The sequence below is a fragment of the Cinclus cinclus genome, chromosome 18, assembly GCF_963662255.1.
Source record: "Cinclus cinclus chromosome 18, bCinCin1.1, whole genome shotgun sequence".
NCBI classification, from domain to species: Eukaryota; Metazoa; Chordata; class Aves; order Passeriformes; family Cinclidae; genus Cinclus; species Cinclus cinclus.
The window spans coordinates 13,259,673-13,277,608 of record NC_085063.1 but is presented as its reverse complement, the minus strand read 5'-3'; the positions used below and the strand labels follow the sequence as shown (position 1 = coordinate 13,277,608).

The 17,936-nt window shown below is 51.7% G+C and overlaps 1 protein-coding gene across 1 annotated transcript; it reads left to right on the top strand.

Annotated features, from left to right (window-relative positions):
* The first annotated feature begins 9,111 nt into the window (after positions 1 to 9,111).
* TFAP2C (transcription factor AP-2 gamma) lies at positions 9,112 to 17,490 on the top strand. The gene is made up of 7 exons (XM_062504868.1): positions 9,112 to 9,546; positions 10,746 to 11,222; positions 11,398 to 11,449; positions 12,913 to 13,135; positions 13,790 to 13,908; positions 15,323 to 15,464; positions 17,205 to 17,490. Exons 1-7 carry the CDS (start codon positions 9,499 to 9,501, stop codon positions 17,488 to 17,490), a joined length of 1,347 nt encoding a protein of 448 aa, XP_062360852.1. The 5' UTR covers positions 9,112 to 9,498.
* The last annotated feature ends 446 nt before the right edge of the window (positions 17,491 to 17,936 follow it).

The window sequence follows — 17,936 nt, the reverse complement described above, 5'->3', positions numbered from 1 at the left end:
CAGCACCCCAGGAGTGCAGGGACAGGTTTATTTATCCCTGCTGAGATGGGGACACGGTGTGACACCAGCACAGTGCTCTGCCCTGCTCCAGCACACATCCCACCACCACCCCAGCCAGATTAAAAAACATCATAACATTGAGAAAGCTTGCTCCAGTGTGGGCACGGAATTGCTCATCTGGCCCCTGGATGCCTCCAGACAGGATTTGGCATCTCCTGACAGCACAGTCTGACAAAGGGAGTTATTCTGGAGCAGTCAAATTCATGTCACTGTAGCTAAAGTGAGCTTCATCTGCAGGCCCTGAGTGTTTGGTGGGGCACAGAGCTGTCCCAGTGCCTGTGGCATGAATGCAGAGTGCACAGCTGCTCCTGGGGAAGCTGTCCTGGAGGGACCAGAGCAGAGGAGCCCGGCCTGAGAGCTCCTTTCCTGCCAGGATCCTTGTAAGGGAAGCATCACAAGGTGTGGAAATGTTCTCCTGTGTTAAATCACCAAATTAAAGGTGTGAAGCCAAACAGGAATACCTGAAATAGTATTTACTACTATAAATGATGCAGAAAATGAATATGGAATTCTGCTGGACCATTTAAAATGCACTTTGCTGGTTACAGTTGTTCGCTGCTGATCCTTGGGCTGCAGCCAACGTCTCTGTTTGTTTTGGAGAGCCAGAGTCCTTTTATTTGTGCTAATCGTCCACCTGTGATAAGAGTGAAAAATAATATAGATAAGAAAAGCCTTGCTGCATTGCTGAGGGTGGGAAGAGCAGAGCAGAGCAACTGAAGGTTCTCTGTTGAGAATGAGCTTTTAAAGGGTCACAGATGATGATCAGTGAGGAGCACAACTCCTGCTCCATTCATCACTGGGATACCCAAACCCTGCACAAATCCCTGAGTGTTCCTAGGCCATGTTTGCTTTTTCTCAGACCAGTTTCCCAGGTAATGCTTTTCAGAGACAGGTCTGAAATTAAGATTTCCATATTTATGTGCCTATTAACATAGATACATTAAAAAACTTAATGAGCTTATGTAACAAATTGCTGTATGACATTGTAAACGACTCGGGAGAGGATCTGTACTTAGGGAGATAAGGATGGCATTTGCAATGGCACCAGCTCGGGGAAAATTACAAGGAGCAGCAGCAATTGCATGGTGCAGGTAGACTGTCCTGAGACTGGAGCCTCAAGGTGCTGTCCCGCCAGCCAGGTGTGTGCGTGGGGAGCCTGGCCAGAACCTTCCTGCTCTGCTCACACGGGGCCACGCAGCCACAGCCTCCACCCAGGGATTTTCCATATCCCAGGGATGAGATGAGGCCGTGCTCGGAGTCAGCATCGCCCCTGTGCCAGCGCAGCCTTCCTGCGTTGAGCAAGACCCTTTGGGCACGTCTGCAGGGAGCAGAGCTTTCCTGTGCCTGCTCCAGAGGAGCTGGCTGGATGTGTCAGCGGGTTTGGGAGGCCTCCAGCCACTGCTCTGTGCCTGCTCCAGAGGGAATTGGTGTCCCAGGCACGGCGAGGGTTCCTGGAGCTCCCAGGTCACATCTGGGCAGCTTGGGGCAGGGGCAGGGTGAGCTGGAGGTTTTGTAGCTTGTAAATATGCTTTGCATGTCCCTGTTTCTTGCTTCCCATCTCTAAGCAAGGAAATAGCTCAGCCCAAAACTTTTGGGGCAGGAACACAGGGTGCTGCCTACGTGTGTGGGTAGTGCAGAGCTGCTGAAGGCAAGCAGAGCGTGGCAGATTTTGGTCTGGGGCTGCTGGAGATGTAAATTCTCCTCCCCTGCTTGTGTGCAAATAAGATCCTAACCACAGACCATGGGCACAGCACGATCTCCTGAGAACCTGAGGGAGGTTTTTAGGGAGGGAGGGCTCAGGATTTAAAAAGGAGAGTGCTCAAACCCTTCCTCTCCCCAGTTAGTCCAGTTTTATACAATCAGTAGTGTGGGGCTGTTCCACTTAATATCCCAGGAAACCACCACTGGGCAAAAGCTGTGGCAGCAGAAGTGTGAACTCATCCCTCCCTCCTTGCACTGGGAAGCCTCCCTGTGACCATCCACCCCTCTGTTATTAAGCAGGACCAGCTTTGGTCTCCAGAAGGCACTGTGGGCTCAGAGAGGTTCAGCTGGCTGTGCTGGAATGAGCCACGGGCACAGGGGGCAGCTGGTGCCCTGGGCATGGACAAGGAGCCTGGGCATTCCTGGGGCACTGGGGGCTCTGGAGGACCCTCACACATGGCTTTACTTCCCTATCCCCACCATGCTGGCTTTACTGGTGTGTGGGGCAGAGCAGGTGATCCCTGTCCCACCAGGGAACAGGTCGGTGATTTGGGAACCGGGAACAGGTCGGTGATTTGGGAACAGGGAGCAGCCCGGACCTGGTGCCCAGCTCGGCGCTGTGCGCGGTGCTGGCGCTGTGAGCGCTCCCAAACACAGCACAGCAGATTCACAGCCCGGCTGGAAGGAGCGAGGATTCCTTTGGCAGAAGCCCGCCGGGATAAGCTACGCTGACAGAAGAGCACTTTAGCTGTGTATTCTGTGTTTGCACAAGGGCTGCGCTTTATCGCTCCGGCTCTGCTGGCAAAGCTCCCCTCGGGCTACTCCGCTCAGCATCCTCTGCTTGGGCACGGGCTCCAGGGAAAAGCGCATCCCGCCGAGGGGCTCGGCCCGGGCCAGCAGTGCCCGAGAGCCCGGGCCGGGCTCAGGTCAGCCCGCTCACAGCCTCCCCGGCCACCTCGCCGTGCTCTGGGCTAGCCCGTCGTTTGCATGGGCGCAGCCTGACCTGCTTTGAGCCCGTGTCTGCCGCTGCATTTGCATCTGTTGAGCTGAGCTGGTTTTGTTTCGCTGCTGTGATTGTTTTCGATTCTAATGCAGCCCGGCACAAGGAAGTGGTGACCTCGTTCCTCTCCGCTCAGCATCAGGGCTGGCTCTCAAAGGCACCATCCCTCTCTTACTTGTGAAAACCTTCTTCCCTGAGCCCCAAACTCCGTCTCAGACCTTTCCTTGTCCCACGGCTCTCCAAAGCAGAGCTCACCGTGTCCCAGAGGCAGGAGCAGCTCTTCTCACATCCTGCAAAGCTTCCCTCAGCTGCTGTCCAAGGCCACGCTCCCAGCTTTGTTAATCCCAGCTCTCTGGACACCCAGGTCACCTCACAGTCCCAATCTGATCTGGATCAGGTGTGCGCCCAAGGCTGCTTTCTTTCCAGGGCTGTCTTTCTGCTGAACAGTCAAAGCACAGGGTTGGGATCAGCCTTGGAGCTTTTGTGAGTTGGTTTTGGAGACAAGGATGGCAGACAAGGTCAGGCTGCAATGGTGTGGCCAAAAGACATCTTAAACAGCATAAAACTGCTGCAAGTTAATGCCAGCTTCATTTTCAGTTCATTTGCCTTGGTAGAGTGAATTGATACTGACTTAGTGCTTTCCAGTCTTGGATTTTATAAAAAGAGGAAAGGATTTAAGGATGCTTGTACTGTGTTGCTTGGTTGCATCTGGATTTAGGAGCTCCTGAATCCCAGAAAGCCCAGAAATGCAGATGCCTGAAGTGCTGCCTGAATTCACATTTGAACTGAAGCACCCTGAGTCATATTTGTTGGTGAACAGCAAAGAATGAGGGTATTAAATAGAAGAAAAATCACCTGGACATCCCAAACCTGTGTCCCTCTGCAACCCCACCCACATGAAATTACCTGAACCTGGATAAGAAGCTTCAAAGCAGTGTGAGTTCTTTCACCTTGGAGTATCTCCTCTGTGCATCTGCAGCACTAGTGCTACAGGAAGTTTTGCAAATAATTTTATATGGAAAAAATAAATCTGTTAAAAAAAACCACTCAGCCCCTGCCTGTGTCTGCTAAAGTAACTGTAATCAAGTCCTTGAGAGAGCATTCTGAGAGAGTTCAGATTTTGTCCAGTTGAGTTTGATTGAGAACTCCAGGAAAAACTGATTGTTTAGAGGGATTAGGAGTTTTCAAGGAACTGGACAAGGGGAGTAAGAAAGTAACTGAGTATGTTTTCTTTACTTACTTAAACTGCCTACAGGGAAAATCCTCAGCTTCAACTCACATGACCCATTGTCCTGACATCAAGGTCAGTTTACTGATTTCCTCATCCCTGAAGAGTGAAAGGTAACTAGAAATAAGGCAAATGACTTCTGCTTTGTAAATTCCTCCCCTCCTGCACAGGTACTGTCTGCACCTCTGCTTTATGTTTTGCCCAAAAATCATCTCGAAAGGTGTTCAGACAATTTTTCTCTCATGTCTGAGTGTATCTATGAATGCACATGGAGAAGTGCATGTTTTAAAAAAGGCATTGTACACATTTGGTTGATACCCTGACAGTGCACAGGCTGCAGGAGACCTCAAAGTTAGGGATGGAAAAGATCCTTTGTACTTGGTGCCCGTCTCTGTCCACGGAGGAACCTTCCCCAGATATCAGCATTGTGCCCCAATAGTTGTTTGCATAAAAAATCGCCACCAACCTTTATTTTTCTAATGTGAATTATGTCTATTGAGCCAAGAGCATGTTGAATCCTGATTTCACTTTTAGCATTGTGGTGTTTTGACTGTTTGGGGGTTTTGATCTTTTATTTTAAGCCTGTTCCCTGCAAGAGGAAGCTGGATTTGATTGCACACAGTCCAGCAATGAGTCTTTGGAGCAACCCTGGCTAACAGCTCCTGGTGGATGCAAAAAGGAGGGAATTTTAAAAAATCAGAGCATTTCTTCAGAATGGAATGATCATCAGGCAAAAAGCCAGAGCCCTGAGGAGGCACCTTGGGGTCGTTGGGCAGAGATGGGGATTGGGAATCACAGCTCCCACTCGTCTCCTGGTTCCACCAGATTAGAATCCATCTCTGGCCACTGCTGGGATTATGGTCGTGTTTTTATGAATGAGCAGACCACAGTAAATGCGGCTGCTGTCACCTTTGTGGTCATTCCCTGCCTCAAGGACAGGCACAGGCTGGGAATCTGGATGTTCCTGTGCCCTGTCCCATGCTGTGGCTGCAGGCAGGCTCGTGTGAACTCTCTCTCTCTCTCCCAAGTATCCATCTCCTGCCACAAACCACCCAGCCTGACAGAACTTCTCGTGTACAAAAGCCAGGGAAACTCCTCTGCAGGAGCCCCGGGCAGCTGCACATCACTGCTGAACCTCTGCCACATGTCACGGGGCATCTAACCCAGGGCCCAAAAGTGCCTGGTGCCAAAACCTGTCACTTCTGCCCAGGAATTGCTAAACATCCTCTGTGCTGCAGGCTCACGGCATGCCATGGCCAGGGGACTCTGCTCCTCCAGCTCCAGAGGGAAGGAGTAAGAAGAAAATACAGTTGGGATCGTGTTTATTAAGCAAATAAATAGGCTGGGGAGAAACGAAGGAAGCGTGGACACTTTTTTCTCACTTCCTGCAGAGGTGAGGACTGGAAGCTGAGGCAGGGAGCTGGGCAGGGATTCAATCTTATCAGTGCAGCCCGTCTTCACTCCCCATCACCTTCACTTTTGGAGGGAATCAGCACACTCACAGCCCTGATGGGTGCTGGCTGCACCTCTAATGCCGGTGTAGAATCACAGAATGGCTTGGGCTGGGAGGGACCTTAAAGATTATCCAGTTCCACCCTCCTGCCCTGGGCAGGGACACTTCCCGCTAGCCCAGGTTGCTCCAATCCCCTTCCAACCTGGCCTTGGGCACACTTAACACCGGGGCAGGTGCCCGGAGTCCCCCGGCGCTGCCAGCCCGGGGCTGCGGGAGCCTCGGGGGAGCCTCGGCAGCCCGGGGCTCTGCGGCTGAACCTGCGGCTCCCGAGCGGCCGCTGCGCTGCCGGGAGGGCACAACGGAGGGCGAGGAAAGGCTCCCGTCACTCGGGGATTTCAGGGATGCTCCCGGTGCCGGCAGCCGCGGGGAAACACGCGCAGATCCGCACCGCCCCCCGCATCCCTCGGGGCGTCCTAAAGGGAGGAGAAACGGCGGAACAGCGGGGGGAAAAGAAAATACTTTAAATGCGCCGGCTGTGCCGCGGCCCGTGGGATCCGTCCCGCAGCGGGGAACGGCGGGGTCTTGGTGCCTTCCCGGAGCGGGGGCGGCCGCGTCTGGGGAGGGGGAGGACAGCGGGAGGGGAAGGACAGCGGGAGGGAGAGGACAGCGGGAGGGGGATGCGGCGGGGATGCTCCGCGCCCCTCCGCCCACGGCTGTGCTGCGGAGCATCCCTGGTACGTACGTACCGCTCCCGAGCCCCCCGGGAGCTCTGCCCCCCGGCTCTGGGCTGCGGGCGGGGGGTCCTGCCCCTCCGGCGGCCATGGGGGGCTGGGGGGTCACCCCGCTTTCCGCCCCTCCCGCGGCCGAGCTGGGGAAGCTCCGCGGAGTCTCCCGGGGCCGCGGGGCAGCAGCTGCCTTCGCCGAGCTCTGCGGGAGCCAAGGCGACAATCCGGACAGGTTGCTGCAGCCTCATTAACAATACAGATATGTGCGTGTTTAAATAATTTTTAGAGGAAGAAGGATGTAACTAATTAGCATCCCCACGCTCTCTTTTAATTGCTGCCAAATAGGAAAACTACTGCCTGTGACAGAGGCGCAGCAGTGGGCTCTGGCTCCCCTCCCGAAGCGTGTTCACGCCTGGGGGTGCTTCGTGCTCCCCACGGGAAACTGCAGCCTCGCCAAAAAGGGAACTTAGCCCCCACGGAACCAGCCACCGCTTCTGCTTGGAATCAGGGGATATCCCCGAAGTACGACCACCAATTTAAAAATATTTATTTGTTTATTATTTTTTTTAAAATAAGCAAATAAAAGCCGCCACCTGTCAGGAGCCTCCTCGGCCGCTGGTCGGACCCTGCACAGCTCTGCCCGATGTCTCAAAGGCGTGTCCGGGGAGGTTCGCTGGCCCTGCAGCAGCCCTGGCTGTGCCTGCGTGTTCCCCGCGGCCCGGAGTGTCCTGCGAGCGGAGCGTTTCTCCAGGCGCAGCTGCCGCTTCCCCCAGTTTGAGAGAAGCGCGGAGCTCTGCGGAAAGCCCCGCTGAGGAGAGGGAGCGGCTCAGGAAGCCAAGCCCCCTCTCCCTGAGCCCTCCGAGGAGAGCGGAGCGGCTGAGCTGCCCGTGTGCCCGGCCACACCAAAGCATCCCTGGGCAGCATCACCCGGGGCAGGGCCCGCATCCCTCACCTGCCGGGCGCGGGGCTCTCGGGCCGGGCACCCGGTGGAGGGGACGGGCAGTGCCCGCCCCTGCCCTGCCTTCCCTTCGCTCCCTGCCCTTCCTTTCTCTTCCTTTCCCTTCCCTTTTTGCTCCCTGCCGATCCCGGACCCTGCGCCCGTCCCTGGCAGCGGCTGCGAGCGCAGAGCGAGGAGCGAGGGCATGTACGGGAAAGTTTGTCTCAAACTTTGTCGTGTTCAGCCTCGTCTCTGCTCTCCTGGCTTGCTGTTTAGGAAGCCAAGTGCTTATTTCGGTCGCCTTATTTAGGTAATTTCTTATGCAACCCTCGTCCTCTTCTACGCTTCTATTTATAAATATTATTCCTAGATACACAACAAACAATAAGAACACTAATCTTCGTGATTTTTGACACCAAAACGAAGGTGTTCAGGCACTGACAATCTTAAAGAATGATAAAATCGTGTTCGTTTCTCAGTGTGACATTTCTAAGCAGAAACAAAATCTGGCTTCTGAGGTTATAATAAAAATAACCAACGTTGTTACAATTCTCCTTTGGAAGGAAGAAGAGCTGATCCCAAACCAGGGAAGCTCGACGGTTCCCTTCCTCGTTTCTTTCTCAATTCATCTTGTCCCTTTAATACAAATGAACTTCAAGCTCCCCCTGTATTTTATTATTTAGATTCCTAGTCTTAATGACGCCAGGAGCAGCGCAAGCACACTCGCTAATAATCGTCGCGAACTGCATTTCAAAGAAACATCCCTGGAAGAAAAACACCGTCGTTAAAAAAAAAAAAAATAGAGACTCCACCAAAAATGATAATGTGGAGTCGCAGATGATGATGGGCTTAATGCAACTGCTGCAAATCAGCACCTGCGTGGTAGATAAGAGAGATAACACCTCCAACAGTTACTTCCAGCACCCCCGTCCTCCTCAGGTTTATTTTTAGATCATTCATTTAGTCTGATGGAGGGGTTTCTGGTGTTCGGATTTTTTTTTTTTTAATTAATTAGCGTTCTTGTTATTTTTCTTTCCGGATCTTTTAGGGGGTGGGCGGCGGGAGCGGCGGGGTGGGGGGGGGAAAGTGAGTGAAGTGTGAACTGGTTTAATATGGAGATGTGGGTTTATCTGGGGCCTTTAATAGCAGCTCTGAGGCGGCTCGTCCCCGGGCGCTGATAGCCAAGATCTCCGTAGCCAGCAGTGTCCAGGGTCAGCTTTTGTCTCTGCCACAATAAACAAACACTTGCTCCTCTCATGTAAATGAGCAGCGATCCGGATGCACCTTAAAACACTGGGAGAAGTCGTTGCTTTTGAAATCGATGTTCATTTTGTCTGACACACATAACTGCATAGATCAAATGCCTGCAGAAAGGTAGCAATTTGGCAGGGAAGTATTTTCTAAGCTTAGATGAAAGTGTGCTCACGGCGTCCGAAAATGCCTGTCTCACCTCCCACCTGCTTCCCCAGCCCCGAGTTTGCGCGAAAAGATTAGACAGGCGGGATTTTCGTTAAAAAGAAAAAAAAAAAGTAAAAAATTAAAATAAAAATAAACCGATGCGAGGAACCAGTCGCACCATTCACAGAGTCCCAGATCGGGGACGCTGAATCAGGGCTGCTTTACCTACCGGGGCTTCCACACCACTGCAATAATCTTGTCAGATCATTAAGTAAATTATACCTTAAACATTGGTAGCTTACAAGTTGTAATCAGTAATTCAAACTCTTGACAATTATGCAAATAAAGCCCCGGCAGGGCTCGGACTTTCTCGCTTTTGCTACGAGGACTTTTTCGGAGTTTATTTCGCCCAAAAAACCTGTCGGGTGAGGGGGCAGCGCTGTGTGGGGTTTGGCAAAGTCCTTGCACGCGTGGGGGAGCGGGGAACAGCCGGCACTGCTGCCAAAAAGAGGGGAGAGGGGGAAGGAAACCGGGATGCAGCGGGGGGATGCCCACGCGTGACCCTTTCCCTTGGGGCAGCCCCAGCCCCCAGAACCCCGAGGGGGCGGCCCAGGGAGGGGGGTCCGTGCCGGGCTGCCCGCCCACCCTCCGCGGCCGCGGAAGGAAAGAAGGAAGGGAGGAAGGAGTGGCTTGGGGCTGCGCGCTCCCTCCTGAGTGGCTGCCGGCCGCGGCGCCCGAGCCATCCCTAGGGAGGAGTTAGGATAATCCTATTGCCATTAAGGGCGTCTGGGCAGGGAAAAAAAAAAAAAAAAAAAAAAAAACCCGAGTGACCATAAGCGCGGAGGGTTAGTCCGTGAGCTGCCTTCATGCCTTCCAACTGAGCTCCGTCCGGGGGGCCGCTGCTTTTCCCCAGCGCCGACGTGGATTTACCGCCCGTGGCGGGGGCCGAGCTGTTCTGTTCGCCGCACCGCGCACCTGGTCCGGACGCTGGACGCCATGTTGTGGAAACTAGCAGATAATGTCAAGTACGAAGAGGACTGCGAGGTGAGAGGCTGCGGGGAGGGGACGGGGGTGTCCTTGCTTGTCCTCCGTGTCGCCCCCCTCGCTGCCGGCCCGGCCGCCTCCCCGCCGGGGAGCGGCAGCGGTCCCTGCCCGAAGATCCCCTCTTTGCATCTGTTGGGTTTTTTTGGTTTTTTTTTTTTTTCATTCGGAAGCGAGAACTTTTATTTTCGTATTTTTATATTTTTTTTTTTCTTTACCGAGTTTTTCGAACTTTCGAATTAAATGAGCCCCAGCTGGGAGAAGCGAGCTAGCATCCCGCATGGAGCAGCGCTGTGCGGGAGCGGGGACCTCGCAGCCGCGGGGCTGTGGGAGCGCAGCGCACCGGGCGGGATGCGGAGGGGGACGGCAGGTAGCAGGAGTGAGCCGGGCAGGGCGAACCCCTCCTTCCCACGTTTTTCCTCGCCGGGAGCAGCTCCCACCCGCCGCGAGGTGCTCCCGGGGTTTGATCTCTCCGAACTCGTCTGTGTCCCCAGTGCCCCCCCGGCTGCGCTGGTCCGCCCGCTCGGCTCCTACAGATTAGCTGCAGTCCCCGCTTCACGCTCCATTGGGACCCCATTCACCTCTTATTAACTAGCCCTGTTATTTTAATAACCGTGAAGCCAGAAGCTGCTAAATCCCTGGATCAGCTCGATGCAGACATTTCAGCTTTGAGTGCTGAGATTGGAAATCGGGGGAGAAGCAGCCATGGCACGGCTGTGCCGCGGTCCCTCCCCGTCGGGCAGAGCCGGGAGCTCCGGCCCGGGTGCCCCTCGGGGGTGGGACGGATGTGAGTGCCGGGGGTCTCCCGTCGCTCCAAGGGCTCCGCAGCTCCCCCGGCCCCGCCGTCTCCTCCCCAGCCGAGGCAGCGCGGCGGAAACGCGGCCGCGTCTCTGATTTGAATTTTTTCCGATTTTAATGATTCTTCCGCTGACTTGTACAAGGGGAGAAGGGTGGTTCGGGTGTAGTTGCGATGAGGAGAGCAGCGAGAAATGGTTTGTAACCTCTTCGCTGGGAGCGGGGCTGATTTCTTCCGCCGAGTGCCTTAAAATCCCCAAACTCCCTGGGCAGGAGCGGGGCGGCTCTCGCTCTCGGCTCTCGTCTCTCGTCTCTCCTTCCCCCGCGCCACCACCCGCGGCCGCCGTGTCCCCCGACCCCGCTGACGGCCACCCCGTTGTTCCCCCACACCCCTGTGTGCTTTGCAGGACCGGCACGATGGGAGCAGCAACGGGAACCCGCGGCTGCCGCACCTCTCCGCCGTCAGCCAGCACCTGTACAGCCCGGCCCCGCCGCTCTCGCACTCGGGCGCCTCCGACTTCCAGCCCCCTTACTTCCCACCCCCGTACCAGCCGCTGCCTTACTCCCAGTCCAGCGACCCCTACTCGCACCTCGGGGACCCCTTCTCCATCAACCCCCTGCACCAGCCGCCGCCGCCGCCGCCCAGCCAGCAGCAGAGCGCTTGGCCGAACCGGCAGAGCCAGGAGCCGGCGGGGCTGGCCCCGCACGGCCGCCCCGGGCTGGTGCCGCACCTCTCGGCGCTGGAGAGCGGCTCTGCCGGCAGCCGCAGGGAGACTTTCCGCCGTTCCGAGCTGCTGCTGCCCCACGGGCACGGGCTGGACGCCTCGGCGCTGGCCGATAACCTGGGTCTGCACGATATGGCTCACCAGATGGAGGAGGTGCAGGTAAGGAGCACCCGGACCCCCCCTCGGCGAGGCGTCCCCTTCTGCACATCCCATCCCCGTCCATGCGCGGAAATCCTCATTTTCTCCCCTCCGCATGCGGGTGCTCTGGGAAGGGGTGGGTTTTTCCGTCTCAGCTCTTCCAAGTGCGAAACTTTCTCCCCCTTTCTCTTTCCAGAACGTGGAAGACCAACACTTACTAATGCATGACCAGACAGTCATTAGAAAAGGTCAGTAAGGTGGCACCGCAGTTCTACTTTCCCTTGTCAATAGTTAAAAGTTTAATGACTCACCGGTGAAGTGACGCCCTATTATTTTTATAAAGACTGATCCTTTAGGATCGGGAGGGCCGAGGAGTGTTTATTCCACTCTCTGTCGCTGGATTTTTTTCTAATGCTGTCCTAGGGAAGGTGATGGGGGGGACAAACTGCCCCTGGGTGTGAGACTCGTCCGGGGACACGACTGTCCCCCCTATTGTGCTCTTGTGTTATGACTTTAATCGAAACCAGGACCTTGAACCGATTTTAATCTTTCCTGAAATATATAACGCGGGGCTTTTGTTTGTTTGTGTTGCTTGTTTGGTTGGTTTTTTTGTTGTTGTTGCTTCTAGAAGTCGAAGGCAGTTTTTTTCCCCCTTTTATTTTTTGCCTTTTTTTTTTTTTCTTTATAAGACTTGAGAAAAGACTTGAGTTCTCTGGCAGAAGACTGTTTGGCTTTATCTTAATCGAACTTGGTTTGTAGCTGAGGTTTTGAGGATGGAGGAAGACGTATTGACTCAATTTACAGTAATTTAGGGTTTTTTTCCGTTGGTTTTATTTTTAAACAAATTTGTGCTTAAAAAAAAAATCAAAAGTTTTCTCTGAAGACTTCAAACAAATACCTAACTGAGGAAAAGCAGAAGTGTGTGTCAGAGCGCTGATTGCTGCCTTTAGCTCATGGGAGAATAATTTCGCTGTCAGATGCACCACTGACAAATCTTCCCCCTCCGGGAGTGGGGCCGACCTCGGCTCTTTAACCCTTTCACCAGCAGCGCTGGGTGAACTGGGCGGATTCGCGAGGGGATGGAAAAGCTGGATCTGTGGTTTGCTCCTTCCAAAGCCTTTGTTGTCCCTCCTCACCTAAAGGCTGAAGCTCTTAACGAGGAGCAGCTCCTTACTTTCGGTTCTCCCCTGGGCTGCGTCCTTCCCTGTTGTGCTGCTGTCTGGTAGGAATTTGTTGGGATTAAATTCCAAAGGCGGTTTCTTAAATCTCCGTGTGCGAGGTGGAAGATGAAGCCCAGCAGGAGCTGGGAGGTTTCTCCCTGCCCTGGCTTGGGAAGAGTTTTGGCAGTGGCTGGAGGATGCTAATTTGGAGTCTGTTGTAGTACTTAAATTTTGTGAGCACGGCTTTGCTGCCTTGCAGCCTGCTGCTCCAGAGGTGTGGTGGGGTTGGTGTGCCTTGAAAAGCATTCTTGGTTGGGTTCGGCAGCTCCTTGCACTCCAGTGGCAAAATCCGGCTGGTCAGGAATCGTTTTGGGACCCTTTGGGTCCCTGAGCCGCAGCTAGATGCTGGGGATGGGGACCAGTGGCACGAACGTTTAGCACCAAACAAAATCCTCTCTCCCGCCTTGTTCTTATAGCAAGAAAACTCACCTGCCACTTCCTATTTATTTTTCCCTTTTATAAAATACCTGCTTGCCCTCCTCCACCCGCAGGTCCCATCTCCCTAACGAAAAACAGCGCTCTGAGCCTGCCCTGCCAGAAGGATGGATTAATTGGGGTGGTGATCAACCCCAACGAGGTGTTTTGCTCCGTCCCGGGGAGGCTCTCCCTGCTGAGCTCCACGTCCAAGTACAAAGTGACAGTGGCAGAGGTGCAGAGGCGGCTCTCGCCCCCGGAGTGTCTCAATGCCTCTCTGCTAGGAGGAGTCCTGCGAAGGTAGGATGGGTGGATGGATGGATGCCCTCCCCTCCCCTCCCCTCCGTGCCCGTGTGTTTGTGTTTCCCTTGTTTTGCTGGGTGTGAGCAGCCGCATCAGCGCAGCCACGGAGCCTTTTAGCGAGTTCCTGATTTCTGAGAAGCCCGACGACGCTGAATCCTAATAGGTTTTGGAAATAAAACTTCTTTGCACTTCTGCTGCCTCTGGAGAAGTGCTATTCACAGCTCTGACAGCAGTTCTCATTCTCTGCTCAGGGCTGGGGTTTTGTCTCAAAACCAGCACATGGAGCTATCTCTGATTCCCAGGACCCCGTGGAATGATTTTTTTATTAAATCTCATGGTCCTGATTAATCATTACGAGGACATTTCCTACATCCTTTTTTTTGCATACAACTAATTTGGCTTGTGATCATTCTACAGCTGTTGGTTTCAGTGGTGCAGTTTGAAATATTTTGATTTTGACCTGCTGTGTTTCATCCTGGCTGGTTTGAAGTGTAGAGCATTTAAAAAGTAGGTCACTTGAAAAGAGCCTGTTTTTTATCTTCTCCCCACCCCAGTAGAACCCTATTGAATGTCAGTAACTGGAATTTCTCATCTTAAAAAGAAGTGTTCCCTGAAGATAAATAAGGCCTTTTTTTTTCTGTTTAATTACAGAGCCAAATCTAAAAATGGTGGCAGATCATTAAGGGAAAAACTGGATAAAATTGGCTTGAATCTTCCTGCTGGCAGAAGGAAAGCTGCAAATGTAACACTATTGACATCTTTGGTGGAAGGTCAGTCCTGAGTGTGTCTTAAAAATAAGCGTTCTCCCCTTGTGCACAGCTTTTATCCTCTAGGCAAAGCACAGAAACGTTAGAAAGTCCCTGAAAATGATACGGGTTTGTTTTAAAGTGAGCATGGTGGGGATATTGCAGCACCTCAGGAAGGTCTGTGCTGCCCTTGGGGGCTCCTCTGTCCCCTCTCTGTCCCCTCTCTGTCCCCTCTCTGTCCCCTCTCTGTCCCCTCTCTGTCCCCTCTCTGTCCCCTCCTCTCCTTCTCTCCTCTCTTCTTCTCTCTCCTCTCCCTGGTGTGACTCCTGCTCACACAAACCCAGCCCTTGCTCCTCTTTCTTCCCGAGATGCTGGCAGGGATGCAGAATTCCTCTGTGCCAGGATGTGCCAAAGGCACCTCTGTCCAGTCTGTCTCCTGAGGGCTCTTTTGGGTTTCACAAGAGTGGGACAGGGAAGGCAAAAGAGGTGAAACTCCTCACATTAGTGGGTTTGGTTCCTTGTTGGGAAACTTTGGGCCAGCTGACCGCAGTCCTGCCCTACCTCAGCGGTGTCCTCAGAAGCTTTGCTAATAAACAAGCTTATAAAGTGAGATTTATTGCTTTGGGCTTCCTGCTAGGAAACTGGAGCCCCTTTAATCTGTGCCACGTTCTGTGGACCCTCTGTCAGTGAAGCTGACCTGAAGGGTGTGTAAATATGTACGAGTGTGGTTGACATTTGGTGTTCCCATTTCAAGCAGCTCCTGGTAGTGGCACAGTTTAATAGGAATAGAAGCAGCAACTGAAATGAAAAGAGTGGAAAATGATCTAACAATACTTTCCTGCTGTTTATAAGGGAGCAACTTGTATTTTAAAGCTTTCCTTGGGAGTTTCAGAGAGCTGATGTGTGCACATGCACACAGGCACATTGCCCTGATCACACCAATCTCTTAAATCTAATTAAATTGTTTTAATGAAAAAAAGAGACCCAGTTATACACCTTGCAATTGGGTTTCCAGTCTGAAAATTCTTATGAAAAAGTGTACTAAACTGAAAACTTTTATTATGTGGGATTTAGTTGGCAGATATTTTTAAATATCGGTGAACCACTTGATCTTGACTAAATTGAGTTCTTCCCTGTACAGAGGTTCCAGTTGTATTCTGGATGGAGACAGGAATTTTTCTTTCTAGTATAAAATCAAGAGAATCCTTTTTTTGTAGCAGTCACCCAGTAAATATTTTTTTTTTTTTTTTTAGTTGATAGAAACTTACAAAGAAACACTGATCCATCAATTAAAAAATGGCAGTGAGTGATAGAATGGTGACCTTTCAAAACAGGAATTCGCTTCAAAAATCCACAGCAATATTTCCTTAATGTCCCTGATATCTTTACAATAAATGGTGTTGTACAATTGAACAAACCCTCCCTTTCACCCATCCAGGTGAAGCTGTGCATCTTGCTCGTGACTTTGGCTACGTGTGTGAGACAGAATTTCCTTCCAAAGCAGTGGCTGAGTATTTAACCAGACCACACATGGGCCGCAACGAAATGGCAAACAGGAAGAACATGCTTCTTGCTGCAAAGTAAGTTTTGAGCTTGGATTTTATTTCTTCTCTCCTTTTTGAACGTCTTTTTGTCTGATTGTGGCTGTCTGCGACTGGGGGATAGTTTGGTAGATTTTTGTGTGTAATTTTAATTAGGAAGATGAAGCAATCCTTTTTATTTGGTTTTGGTTTGAATTCAGCTGTGGCAGCAGTTTTGTTTTAGGCTGAACCAATAATAAGGGTAATAATCCTGTAGGTAACTAGAGCAGTTTGGACTAGTTGTGTTCAACTGCAGTAAAAACATCAGGAAAATTCCTACACCAGGACAGGTCTAAGGAAAAGGTGCCCCCAGGTGTGACAGGGGTGAGGATGTGGCCAGGGAATGTGAACAGTGTGGGGACTGGAGCGAGGGAAGCTCAGCCCTGTGTCCTCCCAGCTGCCTTTGGCAGCGGCAGCTCCCGAATTTCCCTTGGGACTTGGGGAGCAAGAGCTGCTGGAGAGTCCCTTTCCCCCTGTTATGGCTGAAGATTTTCACAGTTCCCTGGAAGCATCCTTTGGTAGGTGTGGAAAGTCCCTGTGCTTAAACAAATCCCTGTTAGAAGCCTGGGTGGAGGGGGAGGAAGGGGGAAGGAGAGGAGCTTTGTTCTGGCTGTGTTCTGCAGGCACCTTGTACCTGGGAATAAACCCTGTCCTGAGCAGGGCCCTGGGAGGACATAGCTGGGTTAATTCAGCTTGTCTAAAACTGGTGTTCCGAGTGCTCAACTTTCCCCTTCCTCCTGCTGAGTTCCTCTCCCAGGCTCAGGTTGAACAGAGCTTCAGTTGGTGATTTGTTCTGCTCTGAGATTTTTCTGGTTTGGGGTCAATGTAAATTCCCTGGTTTTGACCAGAGCACCCTGGCTCTGCAGAGCTGAGAAAAACCTGCCTGAACTGCTGAGAAAGTTGTCCTGACTTTGTGCTCACATCAGGTGTGCAGAACACTCCTGGTGTTGAATCCATCCAGCCTTCCTTTAAAAGAGATCTTCTTTTACAAGAACAGATATCCTAAAAAAAAATATAAATCTAGAAATCTAGCCTCCCATGCCTATAGTTTAAACATTATACTATTTTTTCCTGAGCACTCCTCCTGCTCCCGAGTATTTTCCTTATTGCAATTGTTACTGGCACTAATAAAAATCCTCTGGAAGATGTTTGTGATTGAGAAATTCTGATAAAGTGATGATTCTAAGATTGCTCAGCCCCTGGGAAATCCCTTCAAGGGGACAGATTTACAAGCAGCAAACAACATATGCTGGAGCATTATTAAGCACTCATGTTTTGCCAGGCATATGTGTTAGTGTTTGCAGGATCAGGGCCTCGGCCTCTCTACGTATACATGGAATATACACAATTAAATTAAATCTCCTCTTCAGCTGCTCCAGCCTTTCTGAGCCACTCGGCTGCAGCTGGGGAAGTTCTCAGCGAAACCAGCTCTGAATTCCCACTCCAAATCTGGAGCAAATGATGCAGAGCCAGGCAGGCACCAGAGGTGCAGAGATTATTTTGCAGAGTGTTTTGGCGATGGGGATGCAACAGAAGGTTGTGGTGCTCATAAACAGAAATCTAGAAATCTAATCTAGTTTGAACATGATGCTAATGGGTTGGTTTTTTTTTTTTTTTTTCCTTTAATTTTAGACACTGAATTTCTCGTAGTTCCCACACAAATGCCAAATGTTCGAGCGAATTCCTTTGTTATTCTCGTTTATTTGCCTGGTGTAAAGCTGAGCCCTTTGTGTGTTGCAGGCAGATCTGTAAGGAATTCACAGACCTCCTCACTCAGGACAGAACTCCTCTTGGGAACACAAGACCCAGCCCCATCTTGGACCCTGGCATCCAGGGCTGTTTGACTCATTTTAGCCTGATCACACATGGCTTTGGGAGCGCTGCCATCTGTGCTGCCATGACATCCGTCCAGAACTACCTAAATGAAGCGTTAAAAATAGCAGACAAATCCTACATGAACGCTGGAGACCAGAGCCCCGCAGAGACCAACAAAACCATTGACAAAATGGACAAGCACAGGAAGTGAAAGGAAATCCAGACTTTACCCTTCCTCCTACACACAGACTGAGATCTTCTTGCCAGGGGGAACGTTGAGATTTGGGTGTTTTTCTTTTTTTTTCTTTTTTTTTTTATTTTTTTTGGAAAAAAAAAAAAAGAGGGGAAAACGGGGAGGAAAAAAAAAATCATTCAGGATCTTCACTCGGTGAGACAAGTCTTGCTAAAAGCTGCAGTTTCCCTGTTGTGTGGAAGCAATTCCCTGAAGATAAGTACTTGGGACGAGTGTATGGAATCCTTTGCTGGAAAAGTGGTGCTATAAAGGGGGGGGGGGGGGGGGTTTGATGGAATTATACAGAGAGATTTTATTTAGATTCCTTTTCCACATCTCGTGGGTGACCAGCTTCACGTGTAGTTTTTAAGAGACAGATTTTATATGGAAGCCTGTTTCACTCTCTGATGCAATTTCAGGGGTTC

Excerpts from the sequence above, each read along its gene's own strand:
- TFAP2C (XM_062504868.1), top strand. The coding sequence starts at position 9,499 with ATGTTGTGGAAACTAGCAGATAATGTCAAGTACGAAGAGGACTGCGAG. Across the intron at positions 11,450-12,912 it reads CCAGACAGTCATTAGAAAAG|GTCCCATCTCCCTAACGAAA; the intron begins GTCAGTAAGGTG and ends CTCCACCCGCAG. Across the intron at positions 15,465-17,204 it reads AACATGCTTCTTGCTGCAAA|GCAGATCTGTAAGGAATTCA; the intron begins GTAAGTTTTGAG and ends TGTGTGTTGCAG.